Below are 26,057 nucleotides of genomic sequence, written 5' to 3'. Positions count from 1 at the left end.
ATATGCTGAAGTGTACATATACATAACTCTTAAGTGAAATGACTATTGCTATATACTTTCTCACGAGTGTGGATCCGTTCATGAGAAGTAAGTTTACTATTCTGAGCAAAGCTCTTTCCACATTCCACACATTTATATGGCTTCTCTCCTGTGTGGATTCTATTATGGGAAGTAAGTTCATAGCTGCGAGCAAATGTCTTTTCACAATTCATGCATTTATGGTTTCTTCTTCTTGTGTGGATCCATTTATGAGAAGTAAGTTTACTATTCTGAGCAAAGCTCTTTCCACATTCGATACATTTATATGGTTTCTCTCCTGTGTGGATCATCTTATGGGAAATAAGATTACTACTTTGAGCAAAGGTTTTCCACACTCCATGCATTTATACGGTTTTTCTCCTGTGTGGATCCTTTTGTGTTTAGTGAGTCCACTGTTCTGAGTAAAGGTTTTCCCACACTCCATGCATTTATATGGTTCCTCTCCTGTGTGGATCTTTTTGTGGATCATCAGTGTCCCTTTCAGAGCAAAGTCTTTCCACACTCCATGCATTTATACGGTTTTTCTCCTGCGTGGATCCGTTTGTGTTTAATGAGTCCATTGCTCTGAGTAAAGGTTTTCCCACACTCCATACATTTATATGGCTTCTCTCCTATGTCAATTCTGTTATGGGAAGTAAGTTGATAGCGCCGAGCAAATGTCTTTCCACAATTCATGCATTTATATGGTTTCTCCCCTGTGTGGACTATCTTATGGGAAATAAGAGTACCACTTTGAGCAAATGTCTTTCCACACTCCATGCATTTATACGGTTTTTCTCCTGTGTGGATCCTTTTGTGTCTAGTGAGTCCACTGCTCTGAGTAAAGGTTTTCCCACACTCCATGCATTTATACAGCTTTTTCCTGTGTGGATCCTTTTGTGTCTAGTGAGTCCACTGCTCTGAGTAAAGGTTTTCCCACACTCCATGCATTTATACAGCTTTTCCCCTGTTTCGATCATCTTATGGGAAATAAGTGGACCACTTTGAGCAAAGGTCTTTTCACCCTCCATACATTTAAATGGCTTCTCCCCTATGTGCATACATTTGTGTCTTCTGAGATTACTGATCTGAGCAAAGGTCTTTCCACATTCCATGCATTTATATGGCTTCCCCTGGGTGTGGATCTTTTTGTGGATAGTAAGTCTACTGCTCAGAGCAAAGGTCTTTCCACATGCCATGCATTTATAGGGCTTCTCCCCTGTGTGGATCTTTTGTGGATGTAAGTTCACTGCTACGAGTGAAGGTTTTCCACACTGCATTTTATGGTTTCTCCCCTGAGTGGATCCTTTTATGGAAAATAAGATTACTACATCTTCTGAACCTTTTACCACACTCTCTACATTTGTATACTTCTCCCTAGGGCGAATCCTTTCATGAGAAGTAAGTTGCCTGCTTGTTCTAAAATATGTTCCATATTCCAAACATTTATAAGTCTTCTCTTCGTGTCAATCACTTTTTGAGATGTAAAGAACATATTTCCAAGAGAAGGAATGAATGTCCCATTGTAATTTTGTCCGTTGTGTCTTCTTATAGCATCTTCTCCTTTGTTTTGGCTTAAATTGTGTTTTTTTACTTGTAATTTAGCTTTGTTTTGCTTCACACTTTTTCCAATATATTTTTCCTTCTTTTCTCTCGTTGGGCAAGAAAGTCTTGCATCGGAGCATTGGTGGAAGAGGAGCTCTCCTGATTCCAATCATTTGACTGGTTTCTGTCATGGGTTTCTAATTCCATTTGAATCCCAAACGTCTCCGTTCCATCTTTAACATTGATCACTTGGAACAGTTCACTGGAATCTGGATTCGCTGCCCATTATTACCTTCAAAGCAAAGAGAAGTGAACATAAAAACAAGGTTAGAGAAAAAGATCAAACTGTACAAAGTCAAGTGATTTTTTTTCTGAATTTTTCCAAAATTCCATTATGTTTTATGTTTGCATGTTTACAGTGGTGTGATTTAGACAGGATGATTTCTATCATGAGTCCTGAAAGCTTTGAAAATATCTAGAAAACATCTCTGTCTTTACAAGTATTTATATATGCAAATCTCAATCAAAGTCTGTTTTGAGTCAAGGAATAATCAGGGAAAACATCCAAGGAGGAATAAGGAGAAATGGTAAGATTTACTGAGGTGGGTTAATTTCAGCAGAGACCTGTGGGAACGGAAACGATTTTGAAACAAGCTCCTTGTTCCCTGGTGTACCTTGGAGCAGCTGCTCCATGAGGTCTTTCTGGCAGGTGGGACTCCTGCTCAGCCCATTCCTTGATCCCAACTATGAGACTTTGGAACGAAATCCCTTGCTTGAAGCCTCCCATTTGCTTTTAAATGCTCTTCGTGCTGAGACTGGAAAAGTTGGGAGGCTTCAAGAATGGCTATTTTGCTGCTCCAAAGTCTCATTGGCTTTAGAGCTTTGGCTGGATCTGGTACAGGCTTCAGTTCGCAGAGAATAGAGGCCTAAACTCTTTAGTGCACGATAAGTAGTGCAAGATCTCAGGCTAGTAATCTTGCAGGATCTCGCACTGCAGTACTTTAGGCCTGTGTTCTTTTAAGAACTGAGGACTGCACGAGATCCAGGGCCAAAGTCTTTGAAAAGAAAGAGGCCTTCCTTCTGTTTGCAAAGCACTTTGCCCTGGATCTCGTGCAGGCCTTGGTTAGCAGAGAACAGAGACTAAAGTACTGTAATGCGAAATCACATGAAATCAGTAGTGCGAGATGTCCCACTACTGATCTCACAACTTTAGGCCTCCTTTTTCTTCAAATTCACCGAAGCAGGCAAAGGAACTGACGGCTTGCTACATTGTCACAACGTAAGTACCATCAGGTGTAAAGCTGGTATAGATAGGCAAAGGTAGCCGCAACGCCTCTGTTGTCATTTGGAAGTGTGAATGACGACTGTGGTGCTGCAACATTTGTAATTTCCAGAGTAAGTCTTAAGTACTTGGCAGTGGGCTAGGTCATAAGTTTGAATGGTCACTTAATAGACTGTCGTAACTCGGGGATTACCTGAACCCTAGGATGCTCTGAGTCACACTACGTGAGGCCTTTGGCCTTGAATTGGATTGGGAGAATGCTCTTCCATGGCCTGAGAGTGAAAGTTCTGTTCTCACACCATTTTGGAGGTTTCAGAGGACAAATGACAACACGTTCTTCTCACATGACCTCCAGAGAATACATAAAAGCACACCTCATTTTTTCAGTCTCCACAGATAAGTTCAAAGAGAAATGGAATGAATACAGATAAGAAATGGCCCAAAAGAATCTAAGCAAAGAGACATTGACTCTTTCCTTCCTTGGAGTACAAGGACACATCCTTCACCCTCCCACGAGACGATATCTGATCAATTATTTTTTGATTAAAAAAAACTAATATATCTGTCCTTTTTGAAGTCTTTAATTGGGGACTACGAAAACTCTTACCCAGAGAGACCACGTTCCTATGGTTTTCAAGCATGACTTCTGAATGCAGCGCCTTTTGATCAGGATCCAGCTGAGACCATTCCTCCTCCGAGAAATACACAGCCACCTCCTCAAAGGACACCAGACTCCCCTGAACGTGGAAAAAATAAGTGTCTACCCTGGAAGCCATCTTTTGCATTGGTCCTTCAAGCCTCCCATATTTTCTACTACTGTGGGAAAATGGGAGGGGGGGTTGTATGGAGTATGGTGATATGTAGTCCAATAAAATTCCTTTCTCAGGAGGTCAAGGACAACTTGCCCTGCACTTGCCCGGCACACGGATGGTGTGCTTGACGAACATCTCCAGTTGGGAACGGGGTCTGACTGGGCCATGTGATGGACATGTGGGTGCTGGGCAGGGTCTTGAACTTTCACTGGGTGGGGAAATCCTGGAAACTTTCAGATTCAGGTTTTGCCACATTCGCCAACATGGCTTCTCTAATAGATTGGAACTTTGAGGAATCTCTCAGCTCAGCTCTTACATTTTCAGAAAGAAAAGACATTTTCAGAGAGAAAGAAGCCAAAGCATAGGTGACATCTACTGGCCAACACATAGACAAGAGATTGGATAACAATTTGTTTGAAGTGGTGTAGGGTTTCCTGCCTAAGCAGGGAGTTGGACTAGAACAGTGTTTTTCAACCTTTTTTGTGCAAAGGCACATTTTTTTCATGAAAAAAATCACGAGGCACACCACCATTAGAAAATGTTAAAAAAATTTAACTCTGGTGCCTATATTGACTAGATATAAAGTAATTTTCCCACGGCACACCTTACACTATGTCACGGCACACTAGTGTGCCGCGGCACAGTGGTTGAAAAACACTGGACTAGAAGACTGTAGGGTTATTACAGTAAATCATCTGGATGGTCCTTAGAACTGTGGTTACACATGTAAGTACAAACTGCAGCAAGCTGCACCAATTCTTTGCTTGTCAGTGATTCTTTGCTGCTTGCAGTGTTTCCCAGGCATGAACAAGGACACGGGATGATACCAAGTATAACCTGTAACATTCACTTATTTGAACGTATAACAGTTGATTCATTTAGTGTGTGAGAACATGCACATTCTCACGAACACCAATGATGTAATGACTTAACCATTACTGTGCCTTGGAGACTTGTTAACCAATAATGTAATAACACGTAAAGTAGGTGAGGACTAAGAATCTGAGAAACTATAAAATGATGTCTCATGATTATAAGTTGCTGTTGATTCTGCTTTCTATGGAATGCTTAATGCTGTGATTCTTCTGGATGCTCAATAAACTTCTGTTGATTCAGCTATCAGTGGATTGGTTTACTTTCATTCATCTTCAGCCTCGGGACCCTAATGCAACAGAAGACCCCCAAGGTCCCTTCAAACTCTCCATTCCATTCCTATTCCTATTCCATTCCATTCTAACAAGGAATATTTTGGAAGTGACCAGACTGAATGTATACACTTTGTTTTAAGAATTGTGTTTAGAGACAGATTGAAAAAAAGAAGGTTTTTGGAAACTATTGTGAAAAAAGCAAGATAGGTGGTAGATGCATAAAAGGAATCCCTTGAATTTTGTGGATTATAAATACCTTTGAATGTTCAAAGGGAAAAATGGAAGATAAAAATGTTTTGAGAATGTGGGAAGAAGAAGACTTTGAGTTTATCTTGACATTGTGAACACCGAAGAATTAGATAGGGAATTCAGAGGGCCTTGTGGATTATAAATACTTGTCTCGTTGAACATTTATATAAAGGAAAACCTGGTGTGGACTGACTTTGTGTGTATTGTGATTAGTTTCGATAAATGTGAAAAATTGGAGTATTAAAGAGTCGGGACTCAGCGGCTTTATGGATTACAACAATTATGGATTATGATCTTGTGGATCATAAACTTAATTGATTGCAACATTGAGATATTGAGATACTGAAGACCTGATTGAACCTGAAGGAACTGATCTGTGATCTGTTTGCTTTTCCTATGTCTGTGGAATAATGGAAGTACTGGGGTGCTGTTAGTGATCAGGGTGTCAGGCCTAGCAAACTTTGAGTACCGGACTGTTTTTATGTTTATGGACTATGTTATTTGGATTATCCCTTAACTGAAAGACACTGATGACTGACTGTCTTATCCATGTAGTGACTTGGACTGGTTGATGGACTCTGATACCTCTATTTCCACAAAAGTAAAAGCCTATTTAAAACTGCAGTGTCTCTGTAATGCTGATTTTTGTGTTCTCCAACACAACTCTAACACTCTTCTCTGAACGTACTCGCTCTCCCAACAGGGAGCTTACCTAACTCTGGTTATGGGCTCAGAGTGCACCAGATGTAGCTAAAGAAGAGTTGGTGTTGGTACGCAATACCGCATACAGGCAGCTGTTTATTTAGTGATTGCATTATCCTGGAGAAGATGGTGAGCGACTCATCACAAGTCTATCAATAAGAACCCGGTTGGATGGAACCAACTATGTTTCCTGGTCTATGAAATGCAGTCTACTCCTGCATAGGGAAGGTTTATGGGATGCTGTACAGAATCCACTGGATGTAACTGCTTGGAATCCAGATAACGATGATGATGCCAGGAAGATAGCATATTTTCAGTGATGCAACAAATGGCGTTGTGTATTATTGGTCTAACACTGAAATGACCAACAGTTAATACATATTAGTGGAGAAGATTCTGCTGCAAGATGTTGGGAAAATTTGAAGAGGATTTATGTACATGACACTGTAGGTGCACACATACATCTTACACGCAAACTGTGTAGGGCATGTCTTATGAAAGGTGGAGATGTTAGCTCATTTAACCTTTATGAAAGGGGTTTTCCAGGAGCTACATGAAAAAGAACTAATTTTCTCTGAGCTACATCAAGTTTTTATCATACTCTCCTCACTGGATGAGAGTTATGAAGTCTTTATATCTTCCCTTGAAGTCCTAACCCGAAATGAACTAACATTGACTGACATTACTGCACGACTGTTGGAAGTCAAGGAGAAGGATGGAAAGAGAACAACTGAGTGAAACCACCACAACATGAGGAGTCACATTCTATCTACCGCCTATACTGTTCGAAAATGTTATTCTTGTGGGGCTAAGGCCATATAGCTAGATTCTGTAAAAGGCAAACAACAGAATGTTTAATGTTTAATGAATTTATAGGCCGCCCAATCCCGAAGGACTCCGGGCGCTTACAACAATACATTTAAAAAATAGAAAGTTAAAACACAGAAACATAGATTAAAAAGACCCACAACATACATCCATCTAAGCGGGGGCTGGACTCAGTCATGAGTTCAACAGCCCAGGGCCTGCCGGAAGAGCTAGAAAAAATGCTAATGTCAACTTAGCTATGTCTACTTTGGCTATGTCTAGCAATGCACCTGTAAACCATGATTTGTGGGTTGTTGATAGTGGAGCATCACAGTGAATTTGCTAGAGATAGAAAAGGTTTGTAGACATGACCACAGAGCAAGGAACATGTATGTTTGGCAAATGGATGGAAGGTGAAGGTGGCTGGTGAAGGGTAATGCATGTTGTTCATTCCTAAAGGAGGAGTTACCCATGTTATATGTACCTAAACTGAAATTTAATTTATTATCAGTAAGGGCTCTAGTTAATATTGGCTATGTAAGTAACCTTTAGGGGAGATAACTGTATAATTGAAAAAGAAGGTAATAGGGTTACTGCCAAATTAACAAATGGTTTATATGTTAAAACCGGATGGCCAGATGGCTAACTCAGTTTAATGATAATGTGAAACACCATGATGAATGCATACATTTACTACATAGACGCATGGGGCACATTAATTACAAGATGCTGCAACGAACTGTTAAGTTGGCAGGGGGAGTAAAACTAAAACAATGCATTAAATATTTAAATTGCAATGTTTGCAATCGGGAGAAGAGCAAAGTTACTCCTGCAACAGACGGAATGGTTTTAAAACAAAGGAACCCCTGGAAGTTGTTTTTGCTGATATAATAGGACCTAAGAAACTCAGTTTGGGAGGTGCCTGGTATGTTTTGAGTATCATGGATCATTATTCAAGATACAGTTTCTGCTATTTAATGAAAAACAAAATAGAAACATTCCAGCTTTTCTTTAATTAGCAATAGCAGTTAGCTTATATACGGCTTCATAGGGCTTTCAGCCCTCTCTAAGCGGTTTACAGAGTCAGCATATCGCCCCCACAGTCTGGGTCCTCATTTCACCCACCTCGGAAGGATGGAAGGCTGAGTCAACCTTGAGCCGGTGAGATTAGAACCGCCGAACTGCAGATAACAGTCAGCTGAAGTGGCCTGCAGTACTGCACCCTAACCACTGCGCCATGTTGGCTGAGGCTTGCGGGAGAAAGATGAAAGCCGAGGTCATGATTGTAGTTACTGATAATGGGACGAGTGTTACCAACTATAAATTCCAAACTAATTGTTAAGATCAGCTGGTATTGAGCACAAACGTTCTGCTCCTTATAGGCCACAACATAACTTGTTTGTAGAACGAAGGGAGCAAACATTATAGCAATAGCAGTAGACTTATATACCGCTTCATAGGCCTTTTGTGGTTGTAAGCCGCCCTGAGTCCCCTCAGGGAAAAGGGCGGCATATAAATCCCAATAAACCTAAACCTAAACCTAAACCTTTCAGGCCTCTCTAAGCGGTTTTACAGAGTCTCAGCATATTGCCCCCAACAATCTGGGTCCTCATTTACCCACCTCGGAAGGATGGAAGGCTGAGTCAACCCTGAGCCGGTGAGATTTGAACCGCTGACCTGCTGATCTAGCAGTAGCCTGCAGTGCTGCATTTAACCACTGCGCCACCTTGGCTCTACAGGCCATGACTCGAACTATGATAGCTGATTCAGGTTTGCCAGAAACACTGTGGGGTGAAACTATGATGTGTAGTAACCATGTGTTAAATAATGTGGTGAATACAAACAACCGGTGAATTGCCATTCACTAGGTGGCATGGCGGAAAACTACAAAAAGAACGGAGGTCCAGCAGTTCCTGCCACTGTGATATATTTATTCCTAATTCTGAAAGGATTTGAAAAAATTGCTTCTTGTAAACTCAAAGTTGAGGAGTACCTAACAGAACAATATAACCAGAGGAAGCTATGCTGGCTGACAGCACTTGAACCTGCTATTGTGATGTTCATGTTGTGGAGGAACACAAATATAATCCAGTCCAAAAAAGGGGGGCGGAGGAATAGGAGAGAGCACTCTGCACACCTGCTTCACTTCCTGAAGGGAGAATACAAATCTAATAACTTTTCCCTTTCTTACTTGATTTGGAGGTTCAACCGTTATTTGATCTCCGTCATAAAAACCAGAAAGCTTCATTCTTTGTTTCTCTGTAAAGAATAAATAATTTAAAAATGCGTAATTAACAAATAGGAGGAGGTATTGTACAGAAGAGAAGAGACAGCAAAAGTAAGACAGATGGGTACCGGAGGATCTTCCATTACCTCCTGAGGCATCCTGATCTTCCCAAGGGATCCTCCTGAAAATAGCTCCTGAGGGGATTTGATGGTTCTTCTTTCCCTCAGGATCTCTGACCTCCACGGGGCAGGACTTCTAAAAGGAGGAGGGAAAGAAGCAGCAGAATAAATGTACATCACATGAAATAAAGTGGATTCCTATGTTTGGAACACAACCTCAAAGCCCCAATATCCATCAATGTGTTGTTGAGTGAGAAAACAATGGAACAATGTCCTACAAGAATTGGTGGAACATTGCCACATATTATGAATGTCAGAGAAGTTTAGGAAAAAGGGTGAAGTATTCAAACACATAATCTATTTCCTTTGAGCTCTCACCTGCAACTCGACCTGCTCCTTCAGCATTTCTGCCTGGCTCAGGAAGAAGCCTTCCACCAGGGCCACTGCCTGGGAACTGGTCTCTGCTCCACACTCCCGTACCCAGCTCTCCATCTCTGGGGGCAGAAGAGCCAGGAACTGCTCCAGAACAACCAGGTCCAGCAACTGGGCTTTGGTGTGCTTTTCGGATCTCAGCCATCGCCTACTAAAGTCATGGAGTCGGCTGCAAAAATCCTCGAGGACTTTCAGCCTCCCAGTGTTGGATAAAGTTCCAGGGCTGAACTTCAGAAGGGGAGGATGGTTTCCTCCTCCAGGATCTTCTGCCCAGGTCCTTGTCCAGAGCTCCCCTCCCTTCCCAGGCTGAGCAGCTGAAGGGCCTTTCCACTTCCTCCTTGGCAAAAGGTTGTGTCTCCATCCTTTCTCTGGTCCTGCAGAGCAACTCCAGATGGGTCCAAGGACTCTGGTGGGTCTCCAGATGCCTTTTCCTTCACGGGACCTTTCTGGGCTGCAGGACGGATCCCTGCAAGTTCTTCGCTCCTTTTTTGCCCAAGAGAAACGTTTGGCTTGCAAAGAGTTCAAATGGCTTCCAGTTTCTGCATCTGAGATGGGGAAAAAACTCCAAGAATTAGAAAGTGGAATTCAGCCACTGAACAATCTTCACCCACCTGCCCGGAGCCCCCAGTGGGTCATCCCAGCGCAGAGCCGGGAAGGAGGCAGCTGGAGAAGCCGCCCCGCTTCTCTCCCTCTCCGAAGACAAGATCGGACCCTCGGGGAGCCTGGTGCGAATCCTGCCTCCTCCCCGCCCGGCTTCTCTCCTCTCCTGCTGGGCCTCCGCAAGGCCGACCCTCCCCGCCCCCCACTCGGGCTCTTTCCCGGACACGGGCGAGAAGGGATCCCGGATCCTCTTGCATGGGACACGGGGTTGAAGCCGGAGGAGGGTCGGGCGCGGGTCTCTCCCTCCTCCGCCTCCCTTTGCCCGCGAAATGCCGTCCCTCACCCGGGTCACGTCTGGACCTCACACCCCCGCCAGACTCTCCGCAGCCTCTCACCTCTTGCGAAGCCTCAGGGGTTTAAGCAGAGCGAGTGCGGCGTCCTAGAGCGGAAAGCGTTTCTGATGTCACTTCCTCCCGACCTCCTCGAGAAAGCCAGCCGTGACGTCGCCGTGCCAGCGGACCAATGGGAAGCCCCGGAAGTTCCCTTCTCTTGGCGGTGGGCGGCCCCCTGGTGGATTTGCCGCAAAGTCCAAAGATTGTAGAAAGGGCGGGAAAGAGGAGCGCGTCTGCGGGGAAGAGAGAGGGCATGGATGATGGGCTTGGGAGTCGAAGGAAAGGCCCTTTTCACTGCCCGAAAGTGGCTATGTCGTTCCAAAGGCAGCATTTCGCCATCTTTCTCCCTTTCCTGTCAAGGAACCGTCTGTGGAGGTGGAGAAAAATCTCTCTGGAGGATTTGAACTCACTTCCCCTCAACAACAGCCAACAGCCCTGAAGGCTGGGCAGAGATTGGAGGAGGCCTCAAAAAGGTCCAAATCCTGTCAGAAACAGTCAGGCAGTCAGAAGAGGAGGACCAGGAGCCTCTGTTGGAAACCCAGCTTGTGTCTTGCGGTTGTTGGGAACTCCGTCCTGAAGGGGAGGCAGATGGGACACAAGCAGAAAGGCCACAATTAGAAAAAGGATTTATTTTTTATTTCTTTAATTCAATACATACAGCTGCCCTTATCAACTTATCCGCTCTGCTTCTCAGCAAAGGGGGAGAAGAAAGGGCAGAGACCCCACCGGCCTCTTCTGATGAAAGAAAAGGAAGATCCTGAAAAAAGGAATATCAAGCTAAACTATGATGAGGAAAAACATATTTTTACATAGGGATTGAGTAGAAAATTCACCTCAAGAAATGTGACTAGGAAGCTTAAGGCCCATTGGAGAATTTAAGGCAAGGATATATCATTAGACCATAAATGAAAAGAGGAAAAGGAAATGAAAAAGCAAAACAAGAAAATCGGAAGGCTCCATTGTTATGAAAACATTTGACCAGATTGGAGTTCACAGTGACACACAGAGATTAGCTCCAGTGAGCAAAACAAAATGAAAAAGGATGGAAAAAAGTGGAATAACATCTCATTTTCTTTCTGTATCTATTTTTTTCTACAGTTTGTCACACAAATAATCCATATTTGAAAAAACAGCTTCCACTGAGCATCAGCTAAAATATGCCTCCCTCCCAGGGCCATCCAGACACTTTACTGTGTTAGTAATTTTTATTCATGCAAGAAAGAGAATTTTATGCATGTTAGCAAGTAACTACACGACTGTTAATTTTAAGTTACCTTAATGGTATGGCAAACCATAGAAAAAAATAGGCCCTAATGCTTGAAAAATATTTTCTGCCCATGCATTTGTTTCTGCTTCTCTTCATTCTGGCCCTTCTATGAAAAACAAATTGTTCTCCCAGAAGCTTTTTCCACACACTCTACTTTGACAGCTGTCATTATTCCATCAGATCATAAGAGGTCTTTGACCGAAAAAGGTTCCCTGCTTCTACATTCATATTGGTTGACCCGGATCTTAATTTGACACAGCGGATGGTAGTTGGATTGAGGGATCCTTAGTGTCCTCTGAGGTTGGTTGGTGCACTCATGATGTTCCCTAGTTTGGATAATGAAACGTCTACAACAAAACAATCAAGTCACAGAGCAACAAGGACCCCTCATTTCAACCGCGAGCTACACATTTTCTCCTTTATTGGCAGATTGGATTCTTTTTGGTATCTTGATATTCCAGAGAAAGTTCCTCTTTGCATTTCTGAGTGTTTCATCAGGACGGACTGAAGTTATATATATATAAAAAGTTGTTCTTAATTTCTTGTTATTTTCGTTCCCATTGCTTTCCAAAGATCATCCTTCTTGATGAATCATTTCCAATGTTAGCGTGTAACTTTGAATGGTTACTTAATAAATCAGGGACTGCCTTGGTTGGCCAGCAGGCTGCCTAGTTATGAGAACTTAATAGGCATCCACATTTCCCTACCACTGCTTTCCCTTAATAAATCTACTTGTCTTGATTCCAAGTAATGCTCCCAACCAATTCAAGACTCTGAGACCTTGACTTCCTCAAAAATCCGGTTGATTCGGTATATCATATCTGCACGGTCAACAGTGAAAGCAAAATGGAATAATTCCCGCATTTTGGGTATAAGTAAACGATATTGTCCACCCATCTCGTGTAACAGGTCACGTTAGCCAAGCAAGCAGTGATGAACTTTTCAGCATGCCATAAATTCCCCCCTCCCTCGATAAGTATGGCAACTAAGAAACGAAGCAAGAAAAATATGGCATCAGCTAGAGTTGTTTTGAGAGTTGACACTACTTGCTTTAATACTCCGTGTGGAGGAAGGTTGGAACAGACACAAAGGCATTTCCACAACACTAGAACTGTTCTATGTTTTAATAAATGAGTTCAAGCAGCACTTTTTATTTACACAACTATGCGAAAATCACTTCTAGGGCATTGAAAAAATAATAACTCCAAAAAAGTAAAACTGTGGTCAGTCATGTAGTCCAAAGATCATCTAGTCCAAGCCTCCACCAGAAGTGGTGGAGACCCTACACCATTTCTAAGAAATGGCAGTCCAATCTCTTTTTGAAAGCCTCTGGTGATGAAACTCCCACAACGTTCCATTGGTTGATTGTTCTCACCGTCAGAAAATTTCTCCTTATTTCTAGGTTGAATCTCTCTTTGATCTATTTCCATCCATTATTCCGTGTCTGGCCTTCAGATACCCGGGGAAATAGCTTGACCCCCTCCACTCTGTGGCAACCCCTCAATTATTGAAAGGCTGCTAATCTGTCTCCCCTGGTTCTTCTCTTCACAAGACTAGCCATGCCCAGTTCCTGGAATGATTCTTGTTTTAGTGTTCAGGCCTTTAATCATCTTAGCTGCTCTTCTTTCCACTTTTTCCAAAGTTTCAATATCTTTTTTGTAATGTGATGACCCAAACTGGAGGCAACACCCAATATATCTGCCATCCAGGTGCAGGGTAATCATCCTTGACTCCCAGAGAAAGGAATTTTTTGTGACTAATCTTCCACCGCTCCTTGAAATGCCCCTTCCCATTTTCCCAGGAACTAAATATGGCAGCCTCGAAGCTGCAAAGAAAAAAGTGGCTTCCAGGCTGACAACGGTACTAATACTGCATGTGATTATGATTCCATGTCTCTGTTTATACAACCAAGGTTTGTATTAGCTTTATTGGGTGTTGCTGCACACAAGTGATTCATGCATAAGTGATCATCCATTCGGACTCCAAAGATATACAGTTACTATTTTTGAGATATGTTTTTCCTGCCCAGGTATAAAATCTTACTTTTCTCCACATTAAAGGTCATTTAGTTGGATTCAACCTTGTCTCATTTGGATCCGAAAGGCACAATATACATACGGATAAAAATCCATAGAGACATGGTGGGTCAGTGGTTAGAATGCAGTACAATAGGCTAATTGTCAACAGCCAGGAGTTTGATTCTGACAGGGTCATGTTTGATTCAGCTTTCATCCTCCTGCAGTGGGTAAAATGAGGACCCAGATTGCTGGGGACCATATGCTGATTTTGTAAACTGCTCAGAGACTGCTGTAAAGCATTGTGGAGTGGTATATAACTCTTAAGTGGAATTGCTATTGCTATATAGCTTCTTCTAAGCATGGATTCTTTTGTGAGATATAAGATTACTATTGTGAGCAAAGCTCTTTCCACATTCCATGCATTTACATGGTTTCTCTCCTGTGTGGATTATGTTAAGGAAATTAAGACCATACGTCTGAGCAAATGTCTTTCTGCAATTCATGCATTTATATGGTTTCTCCCCTGTGTGGCTCCTCTTATGGCAACTCAGATGATATCTTTGAGCAAAGGTCTTTCCACACCATCCATTTCTTTGGCTTCTCCCTTGTGTGGATCCTCTTATGGGAAATAAGATGACCACTTTGAGCAAAGGTCTTTCCACACTCCATGCATTTATTTATTTATTTATTAGACTTATATACCGCTTCATAGGGCTGTCAGCCCTCTCTAAGCGGTTTACAAATTTTTTAGCAAATTGAGTCAGCAACTTGCCCCCACAGTCCAGGTCCTCATTTCACCCACCTCGGAAGGATGGAAGGCTGAGTCGACCTTCAGCCGGTGAGATTTGAACCGCTGAACTGCAGATCACAGTCAGCTAGTGGCCTGCAGTACTGCACTCTAACCACTGCGCCACCTCGGCTCATTTATATGGTTTCTCTCCTGAGTGGATCCTTTTATAGGAAGTCTGAGGACATTTTTGAGCAAAAGTCTTTCCGCACTCCATGCATTTCTATGGCTTCTCTCCTGTGTGAATCATGTTATGGCGGATAAGATGACGTCTTTGAGCAAAGGTCTTTCCACATTCCAGGCATTTATGTGGCTTCTCCCCTGTGTGGATCATCTTATGGGAAATAAGATTACCTCTTTGAGCAAAGGTCTTTCCACACTCCATGCATTTATATGGCTTCTCTCCTGTGTGAATCATGTTATGGCGAATAAGATGACATCTTTGAGCAAAGGTCTTTCCACACTCCATGCATTTGTACGGCTTCTCCCCTGTGTGGATCATCTTATGGGAAGTAAGATTACCTCTTTGAGCAAAGGTCTTTCCACACTCCATGCATTTATACCGTTTCTCTCCTGAGTGAATCCTTTTATGGGAAGTAAGAGGAGATTTTTGAGCAAAAGTCTTTCCACACTCCATGCATTTATATGGTTTCTCTCCTGAGTGGATCCTTTTATGGGAAGTAAGAGTACATTTTCGAGCAAAAGTCTTTCCACACTCCATGCATTTATACGGCTTCTCCCCTGTGTGGATCATTTTATGGAAAGTAAGATGACCTCTTTGAGCAAAGGTCTTTCCACACTCCATGCATTTATACCGTTTCTCTCCTGAGCGGATCCTTTTATGGCAGGTAAGATGCCCACTACTTCTAAAACCTTTTCCACATTCCAAACATTTACATGGCTTCTCTTTTGTGTCAATCACTTTTTGAGTGGTAACAAAATCAAATGGTTTCTCTTGTTGGGCAAGAAAATGTTGCATTAGAGCATCAGCGGAAGATGAGCTTTCCTGACTCCAATTATTTGACTGGTTTTTCTCATGGCTTTCAAATTCTATTCGAATTCCAAACTTCTCCATTCCATCTTTAGCTTTGATCACTTGGAAGAGTTTCCAGGAATCTTGATTCTCCTGCCCATTATTGCCTTCAAAGCAAAAGAGAAATGAAAATGATAAGAAGGTTAGAGAAAAAGATCAAACTGTACAAAGTCAAGTGAATGTCACGCCTTCAGTCATATTCCTTTTAAGATCTTTGGCCTGCCACACTTTCTATTATTTTTTCTATGCTGTTTCATTAGTGGAGAATACGGAGGGGAAAACAGTAAGGAGTAGAATGTGTGTTTTCAAAATAAAAAATTCCTTTCTAGAAGCCCAAGGTCATCTTTTGTCTCCCCACCTCTGCACCTGACCGGAACTGGATGGGTGGAAATGCCAGCGGGGCAGAGGAACATTGGACCATGTGATGGAATTGTGGGTGTGGGGGCAAGGTTTTGAACATTCAACTGGGTGGGAACCCAGGAAGCTTTCAGATTCGGGTTCCCACAGATGTACCAACATGTCCCTATTAATAAATTGGAACTTTGAAGGAAGATTTGCCTTGAAATCTAATTTAATTTTGGATGATATTTGGAATGCTGACAGTGAATTTCTTTCTGACAGATCATGACAGATCTGACACACACACACACAATCTGTCATGCAGCAAAGAGATACGGTAGCTGGGTGCAATCGCAGCAGTAGCAATAAGCACTGCATAACACATCCGGAGAGACTGGGGTGGGGGTTGGAACAAGGGAAGAGAACCAATCTCCTCTGCACGAAGACTTTTCTCAGGACATTCGATCTCCACTTTCTGGAAAATTGCTACTTGCATCATCGGGATTTTGGCTAATGGAAGAAGCGTGGAATGAAAAGGAAACTTCGGAATAAAGGAGCGCCGAACTCCTGGAGCCTGGCAGCTGCCGCATTCCAAAGTTTCCTTTCCATCCCGCTCTTCTTTCACTAGCCAAAATCCCAACGATGCCAATAGCTTTATCCGGAGAGAAAGTGGAGGTTGAGGGTCCTGAGAAAAGTCTTTGGGCAGAGGAGATTTGTTCTCTTCCCTTCCTCCACCCCTACCCCGCAAATCTCTCTGGATCTGTCATGCAGTGCTTATTGCTACTGCCCAGCTACCGTATCTCTTTGCTGACAGATCCGGGCGGATCTGGTGTGGGTGTGTGAGAGAGATGAGGCAGCCTTGTTTCCTTTCTGCTTCCCAGGCGCCACCACACGGATCCTTTAATCCAAATGGAATCTATCCCCACCCCTTCTCATCCAATGGGCTCTTCCCAGCCAAGCATAGCAGCAGCCTGCATGTCTTTCCCTCCTAGCTGAAGAGAAGAAGCGAGCCGACTGCTGCTCCTTGGGCCAAGCACTCACTGTCACCGCCAGTCCGAGGGAAGAGGAAAAACAATAAAGCGCGGAGAGAGCTTTTTAGTCCTGCCCTGCCGTGGGGGGGCGTAGAGAAAAGTGGTTTTGAGATAGATAAAAGCCTTACTCTTTAAGAACATCAAGCCACACACGTTGCATTTTTGCCCTCCCCAGGAGCACTTTGCAGGCCTCCCAAACTCTCTGCATGCCCCATTTTTAACAAAAAACGGAGTGTGCAGATGGTTTGGGATGCCTGCAGAATGCTCCTGGGAGCTGGGGAGGGCAAAAACTTTTTTTAAAAATTTACCTCTTCAAAATCTTGGTGCGTCTTATATGCCAATGCATTTTATATTCCGAAAAATACGGTAACTGATTAGTGATTTTTAAATAAAAACTAACTATAATCTGTCTTCTTGAAGTCTCTGACACGAAAACTCTTACCCAGAGAGACCACATTCCTATGGTTTTCAAGCATGACTTCTGAATGCAGCGCTTTCTGGTCAGGATCCAGCTGAGACCATTCCTCCTCAGAGAAATACACAGCCACCTCCTCGAAGGACACCAGACTCTCCTGAAAACGGAAAAAAGAACAGAACAGGAGGATTTGCAAGGTCTTTTCATCTTCATCAATGGTTTAAACAAGGGGATAGAAGGAGAACTCCTCAAATTTGCAGTCAAGACCAAATTGACAGGAATAACAACACTCCACAAGATTGGCTTAAGATATAGAAGGATCGACAGATTGGTACCTTCTAACGAAATGAAATTCACTGGTGAGAATTGTAATGTGATACATTTAGGAGAGAAAAACCAAATGCACTAGCATAGAATAGGTGTTACCTGGCTCAAAAGTAGTAAGTGGAAGAGGGATTTTGGAGTCCTAGTGGACAATCACTTAAATGTGAGCCAGCAGTGTGCTACAGTTGGCAAGAAAACCCCAACAGAATCATAGGCTGCCTTAAGAGAGAGATAGAAAATCAAGACCACATGAAGTGTTAGTACCACTTTATAATGCCTCGGTAAGACCACACTTAGGAACATTACATCCAGTACTAGTTGCCATGGTGTAAAAAATATCTTGAGACTAGAAAGAGTGCAGAGAAGAGCAACCAAGATGATTAGGGGACTGGAGGCTAAAACATGATGAATGGTTGCAGGAACTGGGCCTGGCTAGTCTAGTGAAGAGAAGGACCAGGGGAGACATGATAGCAGCGTTCCAATATTTGAGAGGCTGCCTAAGAGTGGAGAGGGTCAAGCTATTTTCCAAAGCACCTGAAGGTCAGGCAAGGAATAATGGATGGAAACCGAACAAGGAGAGATTCAATCTGAAATAAGGAGAGATTTTCTGATAGTGAAAGCAATCAACCAATGGAACATAAATTTCCTTCAGAGGTTGTGGGAGTTTCATCACTGGGAGCTTTCAAGAAGAGACTAGACTGCCAACAGTAAGAGATGGTATAGGGGTTGGACTAGATGACCTACAATGTCCCTTCCAACTCTGTTAATCTGTACCATATGATGTCAATAAATTACAAAAAGAACAGGGGTCGAGCAGTTCCTGCCGATGTGATACGTTTATTCCTAATTTCTGAAGGACTTTAAAAGAAGTGCTTCTTATATAAACACAAAGTTGGAGGACCCAGCAGAACAAGATAACCAGAGAAAGCGATCTTGGCTGACAGCCACTTCAACCTGCTATTCTGATGTCCATTTTGTGGAAGGACAGAAAAATAATCCAGTCCCCCCCAAAAAGTGGGAGGAATAGAAGGAGAGAGCACGCTGCATGCCCACCTCACTTCCGAAAGGCAAGAATACAAATCTAATAACTTTTCCCTTTCTTACTTGATTTGGAGGTTCAACCGCTGCTTGATCGCCATTATAAAAACGAAAAAAATTCATTCTTTGTTTCTCTGTAAGGAATAATTTCAAAATAAATAATTACCAAAATATTTATTTTATTTATTTTAGACAATTTATACACCGCTTACTTGCACATGGCAACTCAAGGCAGCTTACAAATGTAAAACCTATATTAAAACAATAAAACTAATAAAAGAAGAGTTATATAATACATTAAAAAAATAAAATCACCCCCATCCCCCGCCCCAACTACAGCACCTCACAGGTGCCATTTAAGGGGATCCATCCTGCTCTGGGTTCCTGAGGCTCACTGGCAGAGCCAGGTCTTCAACGCCTTCCAGAAAAGTGCTAGAGTGAGAGCCATTCTAATCTCTGGGGAGATGATGTTCCAGAGAGAGGGAGCTGCCATGGGGAAGGCCCTTCTTCTGGATATCACCAGGTTTATCTCCCTAGGGCCGTGATGGTGAACCTATTCCACGCGGAGCCATTTGTTAGGGCATGTGAGGTGTTGCCTTTTCAGCACCAGAGCACATGCACACACTGGCCAGCTGACTTCAGCCTTCATTTTCGTCCATTTTTCACCCGCCTGAGGCTTCAAAGAAAACTTCCTGAAGGCTCTGGAGGGCGAAAAATGGTCCTACGGGAAAACCGGAAGTTCAGGAAAGTTGATTTTGTTTTGCCCATAGGTCCATTTTTTGCTCTCCGGAGAGCCTCCGGAGCTAGTGGTAGCAGGAGGGGCCATTTTCACCCTCACCAGGCTCTTATAAAAAGCCTACATGTAGTGTTTTTACAGTGAATCATCTGAATGGTCCTTGGAACTGAGGTTACATGTGTAAGCGAAAACTACAGCAATCTGCAGAAAATATTTGCCTGTCAGCTATTCTTTGCTGTTGCAGTGTGTTCCCAGGCATCAAGGGCCCAGGATGATACAAAGTATAACCTGCAACATTTTATTCACTCATTTGATAACACTTGATTTATTCAGCTATAATAACGTGAAAGTTCTCACAAACACCAATGATGTAAGGACTAACCAATTATTGTGCCTTGGAGATTTGTTAGCCAATAATGATCTAAAACGTAAAGTAGGTAGAGCCAAAGAAGCTGAAAACACTATAAGAATGATGTTTCATGATTAATAATCTTGCTGTTGATTCTCATGTCAATTCTGGATGCTCAATAAACTTCTATTGGTTCAGCTATCCGTGAGTGAATTACATTCTTTTCATCTCCAGCCTCGGGACCCTAAATGCTACACCTCTGGAACTGGGGAGGGTGAAAAATGGGTCCATCGCGAGCCAATAGCGGAGGGATGGGGGTCACACGGGCATGTGCGAGGAGTGTCACACACATACTATTATAGGTGTGGGCATGCCCTAGCACGACTCCCCCCCTTGAACTCCCCCTGCCTTTGGCACCCGATGGGAAAAAGGTTAGCCATCACTGCCCTAGGGGATGGGACCCGCATTCCCTGCCTCCCCACTCTGGTGGGTTTGGGGTAGTGCTACCCCATCCAAGACCAGTGGTGGCGATTCTCCCTTGGCCAACGAACCCCAAACCCAGAGACACTCGGTCTTCTTAGGGTTTAGTTTCAACCTGTAGCTCCCCATCCAGCCCCTCAAAACTCCAGGCACTGCGAGAGGGAGGACACAGCATCGCTTAACCCACCACTCAAACACACAGCTAAATATCATCAGCATATTGATGATATTTTGGTAGGTGCTGACAAATTATCTCACCCAGCGATTTCATATCAATGTTGAACAGGAGTGGAGAGAGTATTGAGTCCTGCGGAACACTGCAAAGCAGTGGATGAGGGCTGGATTTCTCCCCTCCTATTAACGCTAAGAGCAGCTGCAGAGGAAGGAAGTGAGCTAGGATAGCACAAGGCCTCCCACTCGCATCCCCTGAAGCCGCCTCAGGAGAATACCATGGTCGATGGTATGCAAAATCACCGAGATGTTAGGTAGGGCAAGGATGGATGCGCTACTCTATCCCGCTCTTGCCAGAGAACATCCAGAAGCGTGACCAATGTGGTTTCCAGCCCTGAATCCTGACTGGTAGAGGTCCAGGTAATCCCTTTCATCCAGAAATCTTTGGAGCTGCCATGCAACCACCTTCTCAACCACCTTCCCCAAAAAGAGAAAATGGGACACAGGTCGAAAATTATCCAACAGGCTGTAATACAGCGATAGCTTCTTAAGAAGAGGGTGGAGCACAGCCTCCTTAAAGTGCTGGGGCACTACCCCCTCCTGCAGGGAAGCATTAATCACCGCCAGAGTCCACCCACCTGTCACCTACCAGGGGGGACATGGGTCTAAAACACAGGTGCTTGTACGCATACCTTCTAGGATCCTGTCCACTTCCTCAGGAGTGACAGGGTCAAACCGTTCCCAGATAACAGAGAAAGAACCTGCCTCAAGGGCTTCCACTGGAACAGCAACCGTGCCGGCATTTAACTGGGAATGAAGTCGAGTGATTATGTCTTCTAGAAAACCCGCAAATTCCTCAGCACCCCCTTCAGGTGGACGTCAATCTCCTCCTTTCCCAGGAGAATGAGGCTCACCTTAAGAGGGTCGCTGGATGATTATCTGTAGATGCAGTTAGCGTGGAGAAGTATAAATAGGAGGAGGTATTGTACAGAAGAGAAGAAAGAGCGAAGGAAAGACAGATGGGTAATCGGAGGATCTTCAATTACCTTCTGGGGTGTCCTGACTTTGATCTTCCCAAGTGATCCTCCTGAAAAACAGCTCCTGAGAGGGATTTGATGGATTCCTCCTTCCCTCAGGATCTCTGATCTCCACATTGTAGGACTTCTAATAGGAGGAAGGAAAAAAGAAGCAGAATTAATGTATCACACGACGTAAAGTAGATTCTTATATTCGGAACACAACCTCAAAGCCCCAAATATCCATCATTGTTGTTGAGTGAGAAAACAATGGAATAATGTCCTACAAGAATTGATGGGACATTACCACATATTATTAATGCAGAGAAGTTTGGGAAGGAGGGGTGAAGTATCAGACACATTCTCTATTCCCTTCTGAGCTCCCTAAAGTCTCTCACCTGCAACTCGTTCTGCTCCTCCGCCTGGCTCAGGAAGAAGCCTTCCACCAGGGCCACTGCCTGGGAGCTGGTCTCTGCTCCACACTCCCGTACCCAGCTCTCCATCTCTGGGGGCAGAAGAGCCAGGAACTGCTCCAAAACAACCAGGTCCAGCAACTGGGCTTTGGTGTGCTTTTCAGATCTCAGCCATCGCCTACTAAAGTCATGGAGCCGGCTGCAAAATCTTCGAGGACCTTCAGCCTCCCAGTGTTGGATAAAGTTCCAGGACTGAACTTCGGAAGGAGGATGGTTTCCTCCTCCAGGATCTTCTGCCCAGTCTTGTCCAGAGCTTCCCCCCCTTCCCAGACTGAGCAGCTGAAGGGCCTTTTCCACTTCCCTCCTTGGCAAAAGGTTGTGTCTCCATTCTTTCTCTGTCCTGCAGAGCAACTCCAAATGGGTCCAAGGACTCTGGTGGGTCTCCAGATGCCTTTTCCTTCACGGGACCATTTCTAGGGCTGCAGGACGGATCCCTGAAAGTTATTCCGCTCTTTTTTCCCCCCAAGAGAAACTTTTGGCTTGCAAAGATTTCAAATGGCTTCCAGTTTCTGTATCTGAGATGGAAAGAAAAAGAAAAGCCAAGAATTAGAAAGGGGAATTCAGCCACTGAACAAGCTTCAACCAACTTGCCCGAATACTCAGCTTGCCCGAATGCTCATCCCAGCGCAGGGCCGGGAAGGAGGCAGCTGGAGTGGCCGCCCCGCTTCTCTCCCTCTCCGAAGACAGGATGGGGTCCTCGGGGAGCCGAGTGCGAATCCTGCCTCCTCCCCGCCCGGCTTCTCTCTTCTCCTGCTGGGTCTCCAGAAGGCCGACCCTCCCCTACTCCCACTCGGGCTCTTTCCCGGACACGGGCGGGAAGGGATCCCGGATCCCCGCAGCCTTCCTGGGATCCCCGCTTCTTCCTGCATTGAGAGGGCGGCTGGGGAACATAGGACCCGGGGTTGAAGGCGGAGGAGCGCCGGGCGCGGGTCCCTCCCTCCTCCGCCTCCCTTTGACCGCGAAGTGCCGTCCCTCACCCGGGTCACGTCTGGACCTCCCCGCCGCCAGACTCTCCGCAGCCTCCTGCGGACCCCCAGGGGTTAAGCAGAGCGAGGGAGGCGTCCTAGAGCGGAAAGCGTTTCTGATGTCACTTCCTTCCGGCCTCCCCTAGAAAGCCAGCCTTGACGTTCGCCTTCCATGGACCAATGGGGAAGCGCCTGAAGTTCCCTTCTCTTGGCGGAGACCGCCCCCTGGTGGATTTGCCGCAAAGTCCCAAGATTGTAGAAAGGGCGGGAAAGAAGAGCGCGTCTGAGGGGAAAGGGGAGGGCGTGGATGATGGGCTTGGGAGTCGGAAGGAAAGGCCCTTTCAATGGCTCAGTGCCCGAAAATGGCTATGACATCTCTAGAGGCAGCACTTTCTCCATCTTCTTCCCCTTCCTGTCCAGGAACCGTCTGTGGAGATGAAGAAAAATCTCTCTGAAGGACTTGAACTCGCTTCCCTCAACAGCAGCCGCCCCGAAGGCTGGGCAGAGATTGGAGGAGGCCTCAAAAGGGTCCAATCCTGTCAGGCAATCAGAAGAGGAGGACCAGGAGCCTCTGTTGGATGGAAAAAAGTGGAAGTAACATCTCATTTTTCTTTCTGTATCTATTTTTTTTCTACAGTTGGTCACACAAACCTTTAATATCCATATTTGAAAAAACAGCTTCCATTGAGCATCAGCTGAAATATGCCTCCCTCCCAGGCCATCCAGACTCTTTAGTGTCTGGATGGTTTCTAGTTCCATTCGAATCCAAATGTCTCCGTTCCATCTTTAACATCGATCACTTGGAACAGTTCACAGGAATCTTGATTCTCCTGCCAATTATTAACTTCAAAGCAAAATAGAAATTAAAATGATAACAAGGTTAGAGAAAAAGATCAAAGTGTACAAGGTGAATCTTTTTCTGATTTTTCCGAAATTCCATTATGTTTTATGTTGCATGTTTACAGCGGTGTGATATAGGACAGGATGATTTCTATATTCATGAGTCTTGAAAGCTTTGAAAATATCTCTGTCTTTACAAGTATTATATATCTGCAAATCTCAATCAAAGCCTGTTTTGAGTTAAGGAATATCAGGAAAGCATTCAAGGAGGAATAAGGAGAAAAGGTAAGATTTATTGGGGTGGGTTAATTTGAGCAGAGACCTGTGAGAACTGAAACAGTTTGAAACAAGCTCCTTGTTCCCTGGTGTACCTTGGAGCAGCTGCTCCACAGTGTCCGTCTGGCAGGCAGGACTCCTGCTCGGCCCATTCCTTGATCCCAACTATGAGACTTTGGAGCGAAGTCCCTTGCTTGAAGCCTCCCATTGGCTTGTAAACGCTCTTCGTGCTGAGACTGCAAAGGTTGGGAGGCTTCAAGAATGGCTATTTCGCTGCCCCAAAGTCTCATCGGCTTGCGAGGGCTCTTTGGCCGGATCTGGTACAGGCTTCTGTTGCAGAGAAGGGAGGCCTAAACTACTTTAGTGCTGTTTGATTGCCGTTATAAAAACCGGAAAATTTAATTCTTTGTTTCTCTGTAAGGAATAAATAATTTCAAAATAAATAATTACCAAAATATTTATTTTAGACAATTTATATGCCCCTTATTTGCACATGGCAACTCAAGGCATCTTACAAATATAAAACTAATAAAAGAAGAGTTAAATAATACATTTAAAAAAATCACCCCACCCCAACAACAGCACCTCACAAGTGCCATTTAAGGGGATCCATGGTGCTCTGGGTTCCCGAGGCTCGTTGGCAGAACCAGGTCTTCAACGCCTTCCAGAAAAGTGCTAGAGTGGGAGTCATTCTAATCTCTGGGGAGATGATCGAGCCGCAGTGGTTAAATGCAGCACTGCAGGCTACTTCAGCTGACTGCAGTTCTGCAGTTCGGCTGTTCAAATCTCACCGGCTCAAGGTTGACTCAGCCTTCCATCCTTCCGAGGTGGGTAAAATGAGGACCCGGATTGTTGTTTGGGGGCAATATGCTGACTCTGTAAACCGCTTAGAGAGGGCTGAAAGCCCTATGAAGCGGTATATAAGTCTAACTGCTATTGCTATGATGTTCCAGAAAGAGGGAGCTGCCACAGAGAAGGCCCTTCATCTGGATCTCACCAGGTTTACCTCCCTAGGGCTGTGATGGTGAACCTATGGAGCCATTTGTTAGGGCACGCGAGTTGTTGCCCTATCAGCTCATGCGTGCACTGGCCAGCTGACTTCAGCCTTCATTTTCAGCTGTTTTTCACCCTCTTGAGGCTCCAGGGAAACTTCCTGAAGGCTCTGGAAGACGAAAAAAGGCCCTACGGGCAAACCAAAAGTTCAGGAAACTTTTCATCGTATGTTTTAGCCTCCAGTCCCCTCATCATCTTGATTGGTCTTTTCTGCATTCTTTCCAGAGTCTCGACATCTTTTTTATAGTGGGGTGATCAAAACTGGATGCAGTATCCTAGGTGTCGTCTTACTAAGGCTTTATAGAGTGGTATTAGTAGCTCACGTGATCTTGATCATATCCCTCTGTTAATGGATCTTGAAGGTATTCTGGGCCAACCCCCCGCTTAAGACAGGAGTCTTCATACTATCCCGGGCAAATGATGGTTGAATGTTTTCTTGAAATGTCCAGCAATGAAGAATCCATACTGTAAATCTAGGAGGTAACGTGTCCTGTTGATTCATCATTCTCACTGTCAGGAAATATTCCAGGTTGCTTCTCCTCCTTGGTAACTTCCACCTTGGTGCTTTGGAGAATAAGTCTTATTTGTGACACTCCTAATAGAATCATAGGCTGCCTTAAGAGAGGGATAGAATCAAGACCATATGAAGTGTTAGTACCACTTTATAATGCCTCGGTAAGACCACATTTAGGAACATTACATCCAGTACTAGTTGCCATGGTGTAAAAAATACCTTGAGACTAGAAAGAGTGCAGAGAATAACAGCAAAGAGGATGAGGGGCCTGGAGGCTAAAACATAGGAAGAACGGTTGCAGGAACTGGGCATGGCTAGTCTAGTGAAGAGAAGGACCAGGGGAGACATGATAGCAGTGTTCCAATATTTGAGGGGCTGCCTAAGAGTGGAGAAGGTCAAGCTATTTTCCAAAGCACCTGAAGTCCAGACAAAGAATAATGGATGGAAAGTGAAGGTGAGATTCAACCTGGAAATAAGGAGAAACTTTCTGACAGAACAATCAACTGGTTGAACAGAAGTTACCTTCAGAAGTTGTGGGAGCCTCTTCACTGGAAGCTTTCAAGAAGAGACTGAACTGCCACCTGTCAGAAATAGTACAG

At 44.2% G+C, this 26,057-nt stretch overlaps 1 protein-coding gene and 1 pseudogene across 1 annotated transcript; both read right to left on the bottom strand.

The window, feature by feature from the left end:
- Nucleotides 1-6: 6 nt before the first annotated feature.
- LOC116502600 lies at nucleotides 7-1,298 on the bottom strand (annotated as a pseudogene).
- Nucleotides 1,299-14,494: 13,196 nt separating this feature from the next.
- Nucleotides 14,495-22,777, bottom strand: LOC116503379 (zinc finger protein 480-like). Its single transcript, XM_032209759.1, has 5 exons — nucleotides 21,736-22,777; nucleotides 21,368-21,485; nucleotides 18,652-18,719; nucleotides 17,251-17,380; nucleotides 14,495-15,545 (listed from the first exon to the last, which is right to left on the bottom strand). Exons 1-5 carry the CDS (start codon nucleotides 21,838-21,840, stop codon nucleotides 14,629-14,631), a joined length of 1,338 nt encoding a protein of 445 aa, XP_032065650.1. The 5' UTR covers nucleotides 21,841-22,777; the 3' UTR covers nucleotides 14,495-14,628.
- Nucleotides 22,778-26,057: the final 3,280 nt, after the last annotated feature.

The sequence above is a fragment of the Thamnophis elegans genome, chromosome 2, assembly GCF_009769535.1.
Source record: "Thamnophis elegans isolate rThaEle1 chromosome 2, rThaEle1.pri, whole genome shotgun sequence".
NCBI classification, from domain to species: Eukaryota; Metazoa; Chordata; class Lepidosauria; order Squamata; family Colubridae; genus Thamnophis; species Thamnophis elegans.
This window is presented reverse-complemented; position numbering and strand designations above follow the sequence as displayed.

Coding starts and splice junctions, on each gene's coding strand:
- LOC116503379 (XM_032209759.1), bottom strand. CDS start 21,840: ATGGAGAGCTGGGTACGGGAGTGTGGAGCAGAGACCAGCTCCCAGGCA. Junction 21,486..21,735: donor AGGAGCAGAACGAGTTGCAG/GTGAGAGACTTT, acceptor TCCTCCTATTAG/AAGTCCTACAATGTGGAGAT. Junction 18,720..21,367: donor AAGTCAGGACACCCCAGAAG/GTAATTGAAGAT, acceptor TATTCCTTACAG/AGAAACAAAGAATGAATTTT.